This window comes from Heterodontus francisci, chromosome 2, assembly GCF_036365525.1.
Source record: "Heterodontus francisci isolate sHetFra1 chromosome 2, sHetFra1.hap1, whole genome shotgun sequence".
Taxonomy (NCBI): domain Eukaryota; kingdom Metazoa; phylum Chordata; class Chondrichthyes; order Heterodontiformes; family Heterodontidae; genus Heterodontus; species Heterodontus francisci.
The window spans coordinates 204,499,181-204,517,309 of record NC_090372.1 but is presented as its reverse complement, the minus strand read 5'-3'; the positions used below and the strand labels follow the sequence as shown (position 1 = coordinate 204,517,309).

General features: G+C 43.1%; 1 protein-coding gene across 5 annotated transcripts in view; it reads right to left on the bottom strand.

Moving 5' to 3' along the window:
* Positions 1-18,129, bottom strand: part of xylb (xylulokinase homolog (H. influenzae)) — a 319,204-nt gene that overhangs the window by 171,962 nt on the left and 129,113 nt on the right. For all 5 annotated transcript variants that reach the window (XM_068015166.1, XM_068015134.1, XM_068015149.1 and 2 more), the window contains one exon: positions 12,961-13,057. In XM_068015166.1, the coding sequence (XP_067871267.1) occupies positions 12,961-13,057 (97 nt within the window). The remainder of the gene's footprint in view (positions 1-12,960; positions 13,058-18,129) is intronic.

Here is an 18,129-nt window from a genome sequence, read left to right as displayed (position 1 = left end):
TGTGAACTATGGAGAAGTGGAATTAGAAAAGACAGTGCACGCCTCCCACCTCGGTCGTAATACCATGCTGCCAAATTTTCTTTAATATGAGATTAATTTTGGTTAGCACCTTAACAAGTTCATATACACAATATGTGCTTCTTTCCTTTATCAATATACTTCACTGTTTTCTCAAAGATCTCTACGAAACTGAGAGACATAATTTGCCTTTCAGAAATATCTGTTGTCAGCCCTTAATTAGCCCATGTCTTACCACATGACTATAAATGTTATCACATGTTATATGGCTTCTAGCAGTTTATCCATTTCTGATGTTCGACTGATGAGTTGATAGTTACCTAGTTTACCGCTTTCTGCCTTCTTGAACAATATTTTTTTTAAATTGGCGACTCTCCGACACAAATTCCATAGCCAAGGATGTTTAAATGACTATGATCAGAATCCCTGCTTTCTCCCCTCCTCATTCAGCATTTTAGGATGCATGCCAAAAGGACCTGTCTCGTCTTCAATTTTTGAGCTCCACCAAAGTTTTCCACACCCCTTGCTTATCTGTAGTTATCCTTTCTAACTACATTACTTCCTCCTATTGTACCCTTTCGTTCTAATGATCACATTCTTCTATGAAAATTGATAGAAAGAAGACTTGCATTCATACACTGCCTTTCACAACTTCAGGATGTTCCAAAACGCTTTACAGCCACTGATGTACTTTTGAAGTATAGTCATTGTTGTAATGTAGGAAACATAACAATTTGCACTCAACAAACTCCCACAATGTGATAATGACCAAGTAGGGGATAAATATTGGCCAAGACACACACACATTACTGGATAGTGGTCAGGATCAGCAACTCCCACTGATGTTCCCTCCCAATCCTCAGGCACTGAAGTCAACTATATCACCCTTACTGGCGCTCCAGTTGAGATCAATTAGACCAAGGATTGGACATGGGACCTACTTGTTTTGCTGCTCAGGTAAATACTGAGCCAAATGAAGAACTGGACCAGCAGTTCTAAAGGTACTGTAAAACATAAATAGATTGTGACAATGGAAAAGAAATACAACTTTATAAAGCCTTAACATTAAAGCAACACAAAATACATGAGCAAAAATATTAATGGCAGATTTTTAAAAATAATTTGGAAAATATATTTCAAATAAAAATTCCTTTTGCGAATAGCCACAATCCAGCCAATGAACCTTTTTATAGGCTACTAGCAAAGTCACTGGTTGACCTAACAAGATGCATACTGGGGTGAGCAGGAAGAGACAGCTCCAAAGAAGTTTTACTTTTCTTCTTCAAGCTTCAGGTGGCCTAACTACCAGTTGCGCCAAGCCTATCCCAGGTCTCTTAGCTGGGATCTCTCATGTTATAGCCAACTCAGCATCCAAAATTCATGTACCTGGTTGGGCAAGAAGGAGTAAGAAAAAAATAAACAGACTGTGCTGACAACAAACATGCAGAAGCAACATGACTCAAAGAGTAGCTGTGAACCAGCTGAACTTGGTCTTCATCTAGGCACAGTATGGCATACATATATGGCTGCGCTTGCCGACAACACAACCACTAGGTGACGCAGTACTAGCACATGCACAAATGTAGCCTGTTCCATCAAAACGTCACAGTGTGCAATGTTCAGGCAGCTGCCAGGACTAAAGATGGCGCTGCTCAAATAATCACAGGAAGGCAATGTAAACCCATGGCAGCACACAATGGCCGGAGAGAGGTGGTGGGGGTGTGGGTGGGTTGGAGGTGGTGGTGGTGGTGTGGGGAAGCGAGTGGCCAGAGAGAGCCGGGGTGGGGAGCGAGTGGCCAGAGAGAGCAGGCCAGCGGGATGGAAGCAGGGAGCCAGTGGCCGGGGAGGATGAGAGCGCACCCGCACCCGCCGTCACCAAGGTCTTCAGCCGCTCTCTCCCCACTTACCGCACCCCCCCCCCCCTCCCCCTGCTCTCTCCCCACATTACGCGATGACGTCATCTGCACATGTTCCAACCAGTCCTGGCAATGCAGAACGCTGCGCAAGCGCAGAGAGCAGGATCCCGTTTGCGCATCTTGCCGCAGTCTGATGATGTCAGCGGCTGGCTGTGTTGTCAAGAATCATTTTGTATATATATGCCAGACATGCCATCTAATAGGCATTAGCAATCTACGTGGGTAACAGTGCCAACATGCACGGAATATAAAAAAAATACAAGTTAATGGAATGTCCTGCAAAGATTCCCTACAGCTGAATAATGTATAAGAGTATATGAAAAGTGATTCTGAGGGGCTGAGACAAATCACTCTAATAGACAAATTCATCCAAACTTTCTGACAATTATAGCCCTGTGATTTAAATGACTTTCCCTTTCTTCCACATTACCAAACAACTACAAGAACAATCCTCAATCATTATTTAAGGCTTCAAACTCCACAGCTAAGTAGCGTATTTGACTTTAGCCAAATGTGTCTAAAAAACTCATTCCTTTCAGAAATGTTCTTCTTCCATATTTTGTAGCTAAAATTGAGATTTTCTAATATGTTTATTGTTTGCAAGACTTCTAATCACTGTCATACAAAATTACTGTTTGTTCTCTGTTAGGAACATAGGAGTAGGCCATTTAACCCCTCGAGTTTGTTCCGCCATTCAATGAGATCATGGCTGATTTGCAACCTAACTCCATATACCCACCTTTACCCCACTTCCCTTAATACCTTTAGTTAACAAAAGTCTATCAATCTCAGGTTTAAAATTAACAATTGATCTATCAACTGCTGCTTGTGGAAGAGAGTTCTAAACTTCTACCACCCTTTGCATACAAGTGTTTCTTAATACCATTTCTGACAAGTCTGACTCTAATTTTTAGACCATGTCCCCAGTCCTAGACTCCCCAACCAGCAGAAATAGTTTCTCTATATCTACCCTATCTATTCCCTTTCATATCTTGAAAATTTTGACCAAATCACCCCATAACTTTCTAAATTCCAGGGAATACAACCCTTGTTTGTGTAAAAGTCTAAGGCTAAAACCCTTAATCATACCTTTGTTAACTCTAGACCTGACTGTTCCTACACATTCCTGGCTGGTGTCCCACATTCTACCCTTCGAAAACTTGGCATCATCCAAAACTCTGCTGCCCATGTCCTAACTCGCACAAAGTCCCATTCATCCATATATAATCCCGGTGCTCGCTGACCTACATTGGGTCCCAATTAAGTAACATTTTGAGTATAAAATTCTCATCCTTGTTTTCAAAATCTTACATGACCTCACCCCTCCCTATCTTTGTAATCTCCCAGCCGCACAAAACCCTCTGAGATATCTGCACTTATCTAATTCTGGCCTCTTGAGCATCCCCAATTTCAATCGCTCCACCATGTCTTCAGTTGCCTAGGCCCTAAGCTTTGGAATTCTCTCCCTACACCTCGCTGTCTCTCTACCTTGCTTTCCTCGTTTAAGACATTCTTTAAAACCTACTTCTTTGACCAAGCTTTTGATCATTTTTTTTTATTTAGAGATACAGCACTGAAACAGGCCCTTCGGCCCACCGAGTCTGTGCCGACCAAGAACCACCCATTTATACAAACCCTACAGTAATCCCATATTCCCTACCTACACTGGGGGCAATTTACAATGGCCAATTTACCTATCACCTGCAAGTCTTTGGCGGTGGGAGGAAACCGGAGCACCCGGCGAAAACCCACGCGGTCACAGGGAGAACTTGCAAACTCCGCACAGGCAGTACCCAGAATTGAACCCGGGTCCCTGGAGCTATGAGGCTGCGGTGCTAACCACTGCGCCGCCCTAATATAATCATCTGACCTAATATCTCCTTATGTGGCTCACAGTCATATTTTATTTTATAATACACCTGCAAAGTGACTTGGGTCACTTAATACATTAAAGGCGCTATATAAATCTAAGTTTTCGTTGCTGCATCTCTCCTCGAAATTTAACCCTTTCAGTCCAGGTCATTGGTCATGTGGTCCAACCAGGGCTTTGTATAGCTGGAGCATGTCTTCTACCCTCTGGTATTCTAGATCTCTAGATAAAGGCCAGCATTCAACTAGCCTTTTTGATTATTTTCTGTACCTTTTCATGACTAACGATCTATATACATGGACCCAAAGTAAAGGGCTGCTCGGGTCTGCAAATGAGACCCGACCTGAGCCCGACAGAACCCCATCCGACACAGAGCCCGGCCCAGCCCGAGTCCTTCCATTTTTTCCCGCGCCCAACCCGACCTGACCATCAGTTAACCTAACTTCCGTTTTTCACTATGTTCCTTACCTGCACAAGCTTAACTGTAACAAAACCACCTTTAAAGTCCAAAAAGTATATTAACATTAGAGTCGCTTACCTGAAGTGGTGATACAGCATGTCCGACCCGGCCCAAACAAACCCAAGCCTGAATGCTGGACCCGGAAATGCGACCAGACCCGAACCTGACACATGTAGTCGGGTCCCATCGGGTTCAGGTCGGGTAGCAGGCCTTTACCCCAAGACTCTCTGGATCTCCATCGTTTCTGGCTTTTACCCAGTAAGAAAGTAACCTGTACTATCTTTTTTAGGTCAGCAACTCTTAACTCAAGAACCCTTGAGTTTACTGTGTTTATATTAGGTTAAATGAAGTCTATTAAAATAAATAAGTGGATGACTTCACATTTTCCTATGTTGAAATCCATTTGCCACAGGTTTGTCCATTCACTTAATCTATCAATATCACTTTGTAATTTTACGCATCCATCTACACTGCTTACAATGCTGCCTTATCTTTGTATCAGCAAATTTGGATGTTTGAATTTCTATCCTATCACCCAAGTCATTAATAAATACAGTGAATAGTTGAGGCCCCAATACAGATCCTTACAGGACACCACTAGTCACATCCTACGAATAAGGGTACCTGCCCATTAACCCTACTCTCTGTCTCCTGCCGCTCAGCCAATTCCCAACCAGGTCAATAATTTGCGTTCAATTCTATGAACTTCAACTTTAGCTAACAGTCTCTTATGAGGGACTTTATCAAATACCTTCTGGAAGTCCATATAAATAACATCCAGACATTCCCCTGTCCACTACTTTAGTCACCACTTAAAAAATTCAATCAGGTTTGTCGGCATAACTTACCTTTTACAAATCCATGCTGCCTCTCTCTGATCAGCTGAAAATTTTCAACATGTTCAGTCACCCAATCCTCAAGTATACAAGCTAGCAATTTCTCGACAACAGATGTTGGCTAACTGGTCCATAATTCCCTGGTTTCCTTCTCTCACCTTTCTTAAATAATTAACACATCCCAAGGTGCAGTTAACACACACACTGTTTATAAACAACAGAATTGGATCATTTGGATTATTAAATCTTTGAAAAACACTGAAAAGACTGTGAAGGTAATTTTACCTTTCATTCCCAGGTGGAAAACGAGTGTTAGTGGATCAGTCACTCGTTTTGCATGTTGCCCGATTTACTATCAGGTGGGATGTAAAACTGAGCTGATTCAAATATCCAGACAGATCCTAGCTTCCCCCAAAGTAGCATCCAGATATTTCTTGAATGAATCCAGAATTTTTGCCTCCATTGCTGTATCTCCTGATATCAATCCTAAAACGCTATGTTACTAGTTTGAATGTTGTCGTCTTATTCTACTCTGTGGTTGCTGTCCTCCAAGGCATGCTACAACTGCTATTTCATGTACATTTTCTGGGTCTTTTGCAAATATCAGATTAAGATGAACATTGCTTCTCATAGCTTCCTTGACACACTGGGTCAGCAAGCAGTCATGCATTACATTTAACAACTCTCGACCCCAAAACCCTTGGGTTTACTCTGTTTATATTAGGTTAATTGAAGTCTCCTATTAAAATAAATTACTTATTCTCACATAGATACCCTTTCCATCTCTCCATATTGCAAACTGTCCTCCTTATGCTGACCTTGTGGTCTATAACATATCCCTGGAGCTTGCTCAAATTTTTCTGCATTCTAGGTCATTTTGCAGATTTCCTTATGATCAATGTCTTTTACCTCCCAGGTATCACTGACATACAGTGCTACACCATCATGTTTTTGTCCATTATCTTTTTTGAAAGCTCTACATGCCCCTTAATGCTATATTCATTTCCATCCTGTGGATTTAGCCAGGTTTCTGATTCCCAGATCATGCATTAATCAAAGACATTAATGCACAACTCTTAATTGCCAGAAACATTGGTAAATGCCACTGAGATAACCACCAACCTCCCCACCCACTTACTGTCACAGTAACCGTCTGCACCATACAAGATCCAAAAGAGAAGGTAAGTCTCAAAGAAATGTTAAGCTTCATTACTGGGTAAGAGTTTCAACATTTACTAAAGGTAGTAAATGATGTACAACATTGTATAGTACTGTATGATAACAGCTTGCATTTATATAGCACCTTTAACAGAACTAAAAACATCCCAAAGGAGCACAATCAGTCAAAAATTGGCACCAAGCCGAAGAAGAACAGATTAAAGTAGGTGACCAAAAGCTTGGTCAAAGGTAGGTTTTAACGAGTCTAAAAGGAGAAAAGAGGTGCAGGGTGGACAGGTTTAAAGAGTGAATTCCAAATCTTAGCACCTAGTTGACTGAAGGCATGGCCACCAATGATGAGGTGAAGGATGCACAAGGTCAGAGAAGGCGGAATGATAAGTTATTGGAGGGCTGTAAGGCTGGAAGGGATTACAGAGATAGGGCGGAACAAGGCCATAATCAACGTAGATCAGGGAGAACAGAAGTGATGAGTGAATGGGACTTGTGCAAGTTAGGATACAGGCTACAGAGTTTTGGATAAACTTAAGTTTATAGAGAATGGAAGATGAAAGGCCGGCCAGGACAGTGTTGAAATTGTTGAGTTTGGAGGCAATGAATGAGTGGATGAGGATTTCAGCAACATATGGACGGAGGAAGGGGTGGAGACAAGCGATGTTATGGTGGTGGACATAGAATGTCTTGGTGATGGAGAGGATATAAGGGCAGAAGCTCAGCTGAGGGGCAAATAAGTCACTGTGATTGTAAATAGTCTGCGTCAGCCTGAGAAAGTGGCCAGGGAGAGGGATGGGATCAGCAATTGAGGAACACAGTTTGTGGCAGTGACAAAAGACAATGGCTTCCTCTTCACCCTGAGTGTACACTAGGGGACCATTTACTTCAAATTGTACTGTGGTGTTGTAACAGAAACATAAATACAGGAGATCTTCACACACACTTGAGGCTGTGTGTGTGTATATATATATATAATCTATATATGTAACAATCAAACATTTATACAAGATGCCAGATTTTTAAATTGACGTACTGAGATACGAATGAAGAAACTGAACTTCCTTTCAAAGACTGAAGTACATTGTAGTCTCAGAATGATCACAGACTGCTCCCCTGTGGAAGATTGAAACTACTGCATCTCTGTTGCTGATTGGTCTGATTGGATTCATGCTTTTTTTTTGAGTATCCATCACAATTTTTACAAGTTTTACTAGTTTTCAATAACCTGAACCTCTGAATAATTCTAATTTTTAAAAGTTGATTTTCATCACACTAGCAGCACTCACTGTCATCAAATGAAGCCTGATCTGAAGATAACCAGTAACTTCAGTTGAATACATCACATAACTAACCAAAATTTTCACCTCCCCTTCCATATAATGGGCCAGTTTGGCATTTTTAGTCCTCCAGCTTAAATACTTTGCTGCAATTTTAAACCTACAGCAGGATTTGTGAAGTGGCATAAATAATATGATTGTGTCATTTGCTGCTTAGCAGTATGTCAACATTAAAATTACTGACAAATATTAACCCATGTGCGTAAATATTTAACAAATGCAGCATTCAGACTTTAAGCATGAAAATTTTACAGGGAGGCCTTTTTAATCTATATCAACAGGCTGTTTCACTCAAGAGCAGTGCTGTATTTTTTAATCACATTTTTGGAGAGCAAGTTTAAATAGGCTTGATTGTAACTGTTACGTGGTTTTTACGTAAAATAAAGCCAATTGTCAGTACTTACCTTGTACATGCAGTTACAAAGTTACAAAGATGATTTTGGAGTAAAGACACTGGTAGAATTTCTTTCATCATAAATGTTGTTGTGTATTGCCTAATATTCTTGATAAATGAGCACTGTATTTAAGAGTTATATACACTGCTACCATGCAGCCTTCTCTCCTTGATTCCACTCACAGCAAGGCACTTCCTGAAGAGGCATAAAAGAAATTCCAATGCAAAAGCAAAATACTGCAGATGATGGAATCTGCAATAAAAACATAAAATGCTGGAAATACTCAACAGGTCAAGCAGCATCTGTGGCGAGAGAAACAGAAGTTAATATTTCAGGTCGATGAAAGGTTTTGATGAAAGGTCATTGACCTGAAACGTTAACTCTGTTTCCCTCTCCACAGATACTGCTTGACCTGCTGAGTATTTCCAAAAAGATTGGGTGAGATCCTTTGACCGGCACCACTCTCATAGCAATAGGCTACTGGATGAAAACTACTGGAAAGACATATGATTGTTCTTCCAGTCAGAGATCCAAGGGTGGAAGGGGTCTCAAACGTTAACTCTGTTACTCTCTCCACAGATGCGGTCTGACCTGCTGAGTATTTCCGGCATTGTATGTTTTTATTTTAGATTTCCAACATCTGCATTATTTTGCTTTTATTTTATGCAACAATATTTAGTCATGCTCCACGGTGCCATACTCTATCAAATTCTGCTTTGATATCAAATGTAACTGTACAATTGACATTAGAGATTAAGTGCGAGGCTCTCTTTCTCTTGTTGGAGATTAAGTGGGACTTAACTTCGCTTGCATACGATTAACATATCGCAGGGTGTTTGCAGCCCCAACAGGACCCGGCCCCAGAAAACAGTGAGAAGACACACAGCTCTGCTGAAAAACCAACTTAATAATTAAACATATATCTGAAGGATAGCCCATGTGAACATTTGTATGCACCATCGCTGCCTTTTTTTTTTAGCATTATCAAATGAAGTTTAAACCAATGCTTGTTGAGGAGAACGTGAAATATTCCATGGCACTATTCACTGAAAAGCAGTATGTTTTTTTGCTGTCCTAGCCAATATTCTTCCCTCAGTCAACATTTCCACCAATCAACAGTCCAAAAGCCCAAATTTACCCATTTCTCAAACTATGCTTTATGGTGTTAAACACAGTTTTGCTTCAGCCATACCAGTTCTAAGACAATCATAGAAACATAGAAAATAGGAGCAGGAGTAGGCCATTCGGCCTTTCGAGCCTGCTCCGCCATTCATTATGATCATGGCCGATCATCCAAATCAGTAATCTGTTCCCGCTTTCTCCCTATACCCTTTGATCCCTTTAGACCCAAGAGCTACATCTAATTCCTCTTGAAAACATACAATGTTGTGGCATCAACTGCTTTCTGTGGTAGCGAATTCCACAGGCTCACCACTCTCTGGGTGAAGGAATTTCTCCTCATCTCAGTCCTGAAAGGTTTACCCTGTATCCTTAGACTATGACCCCTGGTTCCGGACTCCCCCACCATCGGGAACATACTTCCTGCATCTACCCTGTTAAGTCCTGTCAGAATTTGATAGATTTCTATGAGATCCCCCCTCACTCTTCTGAACTCCAGCAACTATAATCCTAACCGACTCAATCTCTCCTCATACGTCAGTCCCGCCATCCCAGGAATCAGTCTGGTAAACCTTCACTTCACTCCCTCTACAGCAAGAACATCCTTCCTCAGATAAAGGAGACCAAAACTGCACACAATATTCCAGGTGTGGCCTCAGCAAGGCCCCGAATAATTGCAGCAAGATATCCCTGCTCCTGTACTCAAATCCTCTCGCTACAAAGGCCAACATACCATTTGCCTTTTTTACCGCCTGTTGGACCTGCATGCTTACCTTCAGCGACTGGTGTATGACAACACCCAGGTCTCGCTGCATATTCCCCTCTCTCAGTTTATAGCCATTCAGATAATAATCTACCTTCCTGTTTTTGCTACCAAAGTGGATAACCTCACATTTATCCACATTATACTGCATCTGCCATGCATTAGCCCACTCACTCAACTTGTCCAAATCATCCTGAAGCCTCTCTGCATCCTCCTCACAACTCACTCTCCCACCCAGTTTTGTGTCATCTGCAAATTTGGAGATATTACATTTAGTTCCCTCATCTAAATCATTAATATATATTGTGACTAGCTGGGGTCCTAGCACCGATCCCTGTGGTACCCCTCAACTTAAAGCTATGTCCCCTCGTGTTTGCCATCACCATCCGAGGAAAAAGACTCTCACTATCCACCCTATCTAACCCTCTGATTATATGTCTCTATTAAGTCACCTCTCCTCCTCCTTCTCTCCAACAAAAACAACCTCAAGTCCCTCAGCCTTTCCTCGTAAGACCTTCCCTCCATACCAGGCAACATCCTAGTAAATCTCCTCTGCACCCTTTCCAAAGCTTCCACATCCTTCCTATAATGCGGTGACCAGAACTGCACGCAATACTCCAGGTGCGGCCGCACCAGAGTTTTGTACAGCTGCAGCATGACCTCGTGGCTCTGAAACTCGATCCCCCTACTAATAAAAGCTAACACACCATATGCCTTCTTAACAGCCCTATTAACCTGGGTAGCAACTTTCAGGGATTTATGTACCTGGACACCAAGATCTCTTTGCTCATCTACACTACCAAGAATCTTCCCATTAGCCCAGTACTCTGCATTCCTGTTACTCCTTCCAAAGTGAATCACCTCACACTTTTCCGCATTAAACTCCATTTGCCATCTCTCAGCCCAGCTCTGCAGCCTATGTCCCTCTGTACCCTACAACATCCTTCGGCACTATCCACAACTCCACCGACCTTCGTGTCATCCACAAATTTACTAACCCACCCTTCTACACCCTCATCCAGGTCATTTATAAAAATGACAAACAGCAGTGGCCCCAAAACAGATCCTTGCGGTACACCACTAGTAACTAAACTCCAGGATGAACATTTGCCATCAACCACCACCCTCTGTCTTCTTTCAGCTAGCCAATTTCTGATCCAAAGCTCTAAATCACCTTCAACCCCATACTTCCGTATTTTCTGCAATAGCCTACCGTGGGGACAACATTTGCTATCCTCCAGTCTTCCGGCACTATTCCTGTCGACAATGACGACATAAAGATCAAGGACAAAGGCTCTGCAATCTCCTCCCTGGCTTCCCAGAGAATCCTAGGATAAATCCCATCTGGCCCAGGGGACTTATCTATTTTCACACTTTCCATTATTGCTAACACCTCCTCCTTGTGAACCTCAATCCCATCTAGCCTAGTAGTCTGTATCTCAGTATTCTCCTCGACAACATTTTCTTTCTCTACTGTAAATACTGACGAAAAATATTCATTTAACGCTTCCCCTATCTCCTCTGATTCCACACACAACTTCCCACTACTACCCTTGATTGGCCCTAATCTAACTCTAGTCATTCTCTTATTCCTGATATACCTATAGAAAGCCTTAGGGTTTTCCTTGATCCTATCCGCCAATGACTTCTCGTGTCCTCTCCTCGCTCTTCTTAGCTCTCCCTTTAGATCCTTCCTGGCTAGCTTGTAACTCTCAAGCGCCCTAACTGAGCCTTCACGTCTCATCCTAACATAAGCCTTCTTCTTCCTCTTGACAAGCGCTTCAACTTCTTTAGTAAACCACGGCTCCCTCGCTCGACAACTTCCTCCCTGCCTGACAGGTACATACTTATCAAGGACACGCAGTAGCTGCTCCTTGAATAAGCTCCACATTTCGATTGTGCCCATCCCCTGCAGTTTCCTTCCCCATCCTACGCATCCTAAATCTTGCCTAATCGCATCATAATTTCCTTTCCCCCAGCTATAATTCTTGCCCTGCGGTATATACCTGTCCCTGCCCATCGCTAAGGTAAACCTAACCGAATTGTGATCACTATCACCAAAGTGCTCACCTACATCTAAATCTAACACCTGGCTGGGTTCATTACCCAGTACCAAATCCAATGTGACATCGCCCCTGGTTGGCCTGTCTACATACTGTGTCAGAAAACCCTCCTGCACACACTGGACAAAAACTGACCCATCTAAAGTACTCGAACTATAGTATTTCCAGTCAATATTTGGAAAGTTAAAGTCCCCCATAACAACTACCCTGTTACTCTCGCCCCTGTCGAGAATCATCTTCGCTGTCCTTTCCTCTACATCTCTGGAACTATTTGGAGGTCTATAGAAGACTCCCAACAGGGTGACCTCTCCTCTCCTGTTTCTAACCTCGGCCCATACTACCTCAGTAGACGAGTCCTCAAACGTCCTTTCTGCCGCTGTAATACTCTCCTTGATTAACAATGCCACACCCCCCCCTCTTTTACCATCTTCTCTGTTCTTACTGAAACATCTAAATCCCGGAACCTGCAACATCCATTCCTGCCCCTGCTCTACCCATGTCTCCGAAATGGCCACAACATCGAGATCCCAGGTACCAACCCATGCTGCAAGCTCACCCACCTTATTCCGGATGCTCCTGGCGTTGAAGTAGACACACTTTAAACCAAGTTCTTGCTTGCCAGTGCCCTCTTGCGTCCTTGTAACCTTATCCCTGACCTCACTACTCAACTACATCACTCTCCATCTTGATGAAGAATTCTATCATATTATGGTCTATCATCCCCAAGGGGTCTCGCACCACTAGATTGTCAAATATTCCTCTCTCATTAAACAATACACAGTCTAGGATGGCCTATTCTCCAGTTGGTTCCTCAACATATTGGTCCAGAAAACCATCCTGTTTACACTCTAAGAGTTCCTCCTCTACGGTATTGTGACTAATTTGATTTGCCCACCAAATCCAAATGGCCCACGCAGGCTTGCCAAACAGTCCTGCTCCTGTTGTTTTCAGAGCAAGCAAAATATTTTGGATGAACAAGGAGCTCTATGACATCTTCCATCATTATTACTTACAGACTTTGAAGCCCAACTTCTCAGCGTATGCCCTTTTGGCCAGCATCTGTCCCTCTATCACAGCTCGGACCTCCACCTCTTTTGGAAACTCTGAAACCTACAACAGACAAGCAGACAAACAGCAAAGCCTTAACTTTTATTCATCTAGTTTTACAGAGACGGAAGAGAGAGAGAGAGAGAGAAAACTAAATGGGCTGCATAATAAAAATGAACCATAGCATGTCAAAGACAAATTATGACGCAGTCAGAGCTCAATTCGGTCTTTTCTGGTAATACTGGAATATTCAGGGTTTTTAAAAAGCCCGCTAGAAAACCCCAAATCTGTCTAAAGTTGGGAAACAGCTGTTCCCGATGTCAGCAGCTGTCAGCTGTAAAACTGACTTGAGATTTTTGTTTTAAAGAGAGAGAGAGAGAAAGGGGGATAGAGAGAGAGAAAGAAGGGATAGAGAGAGAGAGAAAGGGGGATATAGAGAGAGAAAGAAGGGATAGAGAGAGAGAGAAAGGGGGATAGAGAGAGAGGGAAAGAAGGGATAGAGAGAGAGGGAAAGAAGGGATAGAGAGAGAGAGAAAGAAGGGATAGAGAGAGAGAGAAAGAAGGGATAGAGAGAGAGAGAAAGAAGGGATAGAGAGAGAAATGGGGACACAGAGAGAGAGAAAGAGGGATAGAGAGAGAAAGAAGGGACAGAGATAGAGAGAAAGGGAACAGAGAGTGAAAGGGGAACAAACAGAGAGAGAGAGCAAGGGGAATAGAGAGAGAGGGAGAAAGGGGGAGAGAGGGAGAGAAAGGGAGACAGAGAGAGAGGGGGAGAGGGGGAGAGAGAGCAGGCAGAGAGAGAGGGCAGAGCGAAAGAGGGCAGAGAGGGGGGGAGCAGACAGAGAGGGCAGAGAGAGAGGGAGAGAGAGTGATCAAGATCACTCCTGACAGAATGACATCTGTCCGGAATACTCCACATCACTACGTGTGCAGGCAAACATTAACTACTTGTGCAAGCAAACAAATGCCAGGTTTCTCACTGTCCAACATAGTGAAGAGAAATAAATTAGTCTTCTCATTTACTGCTTCTTCCAAAAATGTGCATTTGTTGCTGTTTTGGTTAATAGTAAGATATATTTCAATGCTTTTATTTTTTCTAAATTGTCTAACCGGCCCCCATGTAAGAGAAAAATTTCAATGTGGCCCCCCACGCAAAAAGGTTGGACTACCCCGGTCTACCCTCTCAGGTAGAAGTAAAAGATACCATGGCATTTCTTCAAGAAAGAGCAAGAGGGATATCCCTGTTGTCATAATCAACATTTATCCCTCAATCAACCTTACTCAAAATGATCATCTGGTTATTATCACATTACTGTTCGTGGGAGCTTGCTGCGCACAATGCGCTGCCGCATTTCCTACATTACAACACTGACTACACTACAAAAGTACTTTGCTGGCACTAAAGCTCTTTGAGACATCCTGTAGTCCTTTAAATCTTCCATCATCACCCCTTTCCTCAAAAAACTAACCCTTGACCCCACTGTCCTTGCAAACTACCACCCTGATTTCCAACCTCCCTTTCCTCTCCAAAGTCCTTGAACATGTTATCGCTTCCCAAATCTGTGCCCAGCGTTCCCAGGACTCCATGTTTAAATCCCTCCAATCAGAGTGCCACCCCTGCCATTGTACCAAAACAGCTCTTATCAAAGTCACTAATGACATCTGATGTGACTGTGGCAAAAGTGAACTATCCTTCCTCGTCCTTCTCAACCTGTTTGCAGCCTTGGTTAACCACACCATCCTTCTCCAACTCTTCTCCACTGTCGCTCAGCTGTGTGGGACTGCTCTTGCCTAGTTCCATTCTTATTTATCTAATCATATCCAGAGAATCACTTGAAATGGCTTCTAGGAACGGAGCAGGAGTAGGCCATTTGGCCCACTGAGCCTGCTCTGCCATTCAGTTAGATCATGGCTGATCATCTACCTCTACGCCATTTTTCCCCACTATCCCCATTCCCTTGATGTTATTAGTATCCAGAAATGTATCAATTTCTGTCTTGAACATGTTCAATGATTGAGCTTCCACAGCCCTCTGGGGTAGAGAATTCCACAGATTCATCACCCTCTAAGTAAAGAAATTCTTCCTCATCTCAGTCTTAAATGGCCTGCCCCTTGTTCTGAGACTGTCCCCTGGTTCTAGACTCACCAGCCACAGGAAACATCCTATCCACATCTACCCTGTCACGCCCTGTAAGAATTTTGTAAGTTTCAATGAGATCACCTCTCATTCTTTGAAACTCTAGAGAATACAGGCCCAGTTTCTGCAAACTCTTCTCATATGATAATCCTGCCATCCCAGGGATTAGTTTGGTGAACCTCCGTTGCACTCCCTCTATAGCCAGTACATCCTTCCTTAGATAAGGAGACCAAAACTGCACACAATACTCCAGATGCAGTCTCACCAAGACTCCATACAATTGCAGCAAGACATGCTTCCTGCTCTGGTCTCCCCCAAGGATATATCCTTGGCCCCCTATTTCTCATCTAAATGTTGCCTCTCGGCAACATCATCCAAAAGCACAGTGTTAGTTTTCACATGTACACTGACGACACCCTGTTCTGCCTCACCACTAGCTCTAACAACTCCTCCACTGTTGCTAAATTATCAGACTGCTTTTCCAACATCCACTACTGGATAAGCAGAAATTTCCTCCCAATAAATATTGAAAGACTGAAGCCATTATTCTTAGTCCCCAGTCCAAGCTCCAGTCCTTAATTATTGACTCCATCCCTCTCTCTGGCAACAGTCTGACACTAAACCAGTCTGTTCATAACCTTGATGTCATATTTGACCCCGAGAGGAGCTTACGACCTCATCCTTGTGCCATCACTAAGACCACCCATTTCCACCTCCGTAGCATCACCTGAATGCCCAGTCTCAGCCCGTCTGTTGATGAAACCCTCATTCATGCCTTCGTTACCTTTAGACTTGACTATTGCAACACACTGCTGGCTGGCCTCCCACATTCTACCCTCCTTAAACTTGGTCATGCAAAACTCTGCTGTCTAAGTCTTAACTCGCACCAAGTCCTGTTCACCTATCACCCCTGTGCTCACTTACATTGGCTCCCGGTCAAGCAACATCTTGATTTTAAAATTATTATCCTTGCTTTCAACTCCCTCCACGGCATCACCCCTCCCTACCTCTGTAATCTCCTCCAGACCCACAACACTCCGAGATATCGGCACAGATCTATTTCTGGCTTCATGAGCATCCCCAATTTTAACCGTTCCACCATTGGAGGCTTTACTTACCTAGTCCCTTAGCTCTGGAATTCCCTGCCTACACCTCTACCTGATTTTCCTGTTTTAAAACACTCCTTAAAACCTACCTCTTTGACCAAGCTTTTGGTCATCTGATATCACCTTATGTAGCTCGATATTATATTTTGTTTTATAATGCCCCTGTGAAGCGCCTTGGGACGTTTTACTACATTAAAGGTGCAATATAAGTTGTCATCTTGTTATGGTCCTGAAAGGTGCTAAATAAATGGAAATCTGTCATTCATTTCTATCATGTGTAATAATGTAGTAAATCTAATGAATACATGTAACATGTAATGTGCCATCTAATTCCCTGAACATACAACCTTGCCAGACTGAGACAAGTTCTGAACCAAAATCCAGTTTTATTTACACAAGACTAGTGAATGAACAGTAAACAGTATAAAGCAGTGAATCATACATTCCTCTACTATCCTCAATACATAAAATAACAAATATGGCACTCACATTCTCTCTAAATCAGCATAAGGACATAAGATCACTACTTGCTCTGCGGAACATATCAACATTGGAAATGATCAGACTCAACAGAGGGAAACATCGAGAACGGAGCCGGAGCATAAAGAGACCGGGAGAGACAGCGAGAGTTCACTCAGCAAGCGGGAAACTGCGAGAGCGGAGCCGGAGCACAAAGAGACCAGGAGAGAGAGCAAGAGTTCACTCAGCAAGCGGGAAACAGCGAGAGCGGAGCCGGAGCACAAAGAGACCGGGAGAGAGAGCGAGAGTTCACTCATTTACCTTCCAGAAGCAGTCCAGGCACGCCAGAGTTTTGAAAAAAAAAAGTCAAGTGACATCATAGGAAAGCTGCAAGGTGATTGGTTGGTGAGTAACAGTGGTTAGGGAATAACTCTAAATAGCTGGGTTCGTAACTAAAGTAATGAGAAAGATCTACAGTTCTTTTTTAATATAGTAGGTAGTGTTTTTGGGGGGGAATCAAGGTTCCTGGTGTAAATAAACTAATTTTTGGGTAATTTAAGGGAGTAAAAAGAGTGAAAAAAACCAAAGTGACATCACAGGAAAACTGTAAGTTCACTGGTTGGTAAGTAACTGCTAATTTGAATTACCTATTCTAAGTTGATTTCAGATTAAAGGTGAATAGGAGAAATATTTGACAGATTAAAAACTAAGGACCAGTCGAAATTTAAAAAACAAATTAAAATCTAATTAAATAAAATAGAGATGCAGGGCCAGGCGATGTGTTGTACCTGCATGATGTGGGAGCTGGTGGACCTCATCGTGATTCCTAGTGACCACATCTATAGCAAGTGTTGGCTGCTCGAGGAACTCCGGCTCAGATTTGATGAGCTGGAGTCTGAGCTTCAGACACTGCGATACATCAGGGAGGGGGAGAGTTACCTGGACGCTGTGTTTCAGGAGGCAGTCACACCCCTTAGATTAACTACCATGAAATCGGCCAGTGGTCAGGGACAGGAGGGTGTGACTATGAGTGAGGCAGGTAGAGGGATCCAGGAGGTAGTACTGCAGGACCCTCAACCATTGTCCTTGTCCAACAGCTTCGAGATTCTTACTCCCTGTGTGGACGAGAGCAGAGACTGTAGGGAGACTGAGCAATCTGACCACAGCACGGTGGTACAGGGAGCCATTCAAGTGGGGGGCGAAAAGAGAAATGTAGTCGTAATCGGGGATAGTATAGTTAGGGGTATTGACACTATTCTCTGTGGCCAAGATCGAGAGTCCCAAAGGCTCGGTTGCCTAACTGGTGCCAGAGTTCGGGATATCTCATCTGGGCTGCAGAGGAACTTGGAATGGGAGGGGAAAGATCCAGTTGTCGTGGTCCACATAGGTATCAACGATATAGGTAGAATGAGGTTAGAGGTTCTGCTGAGGGA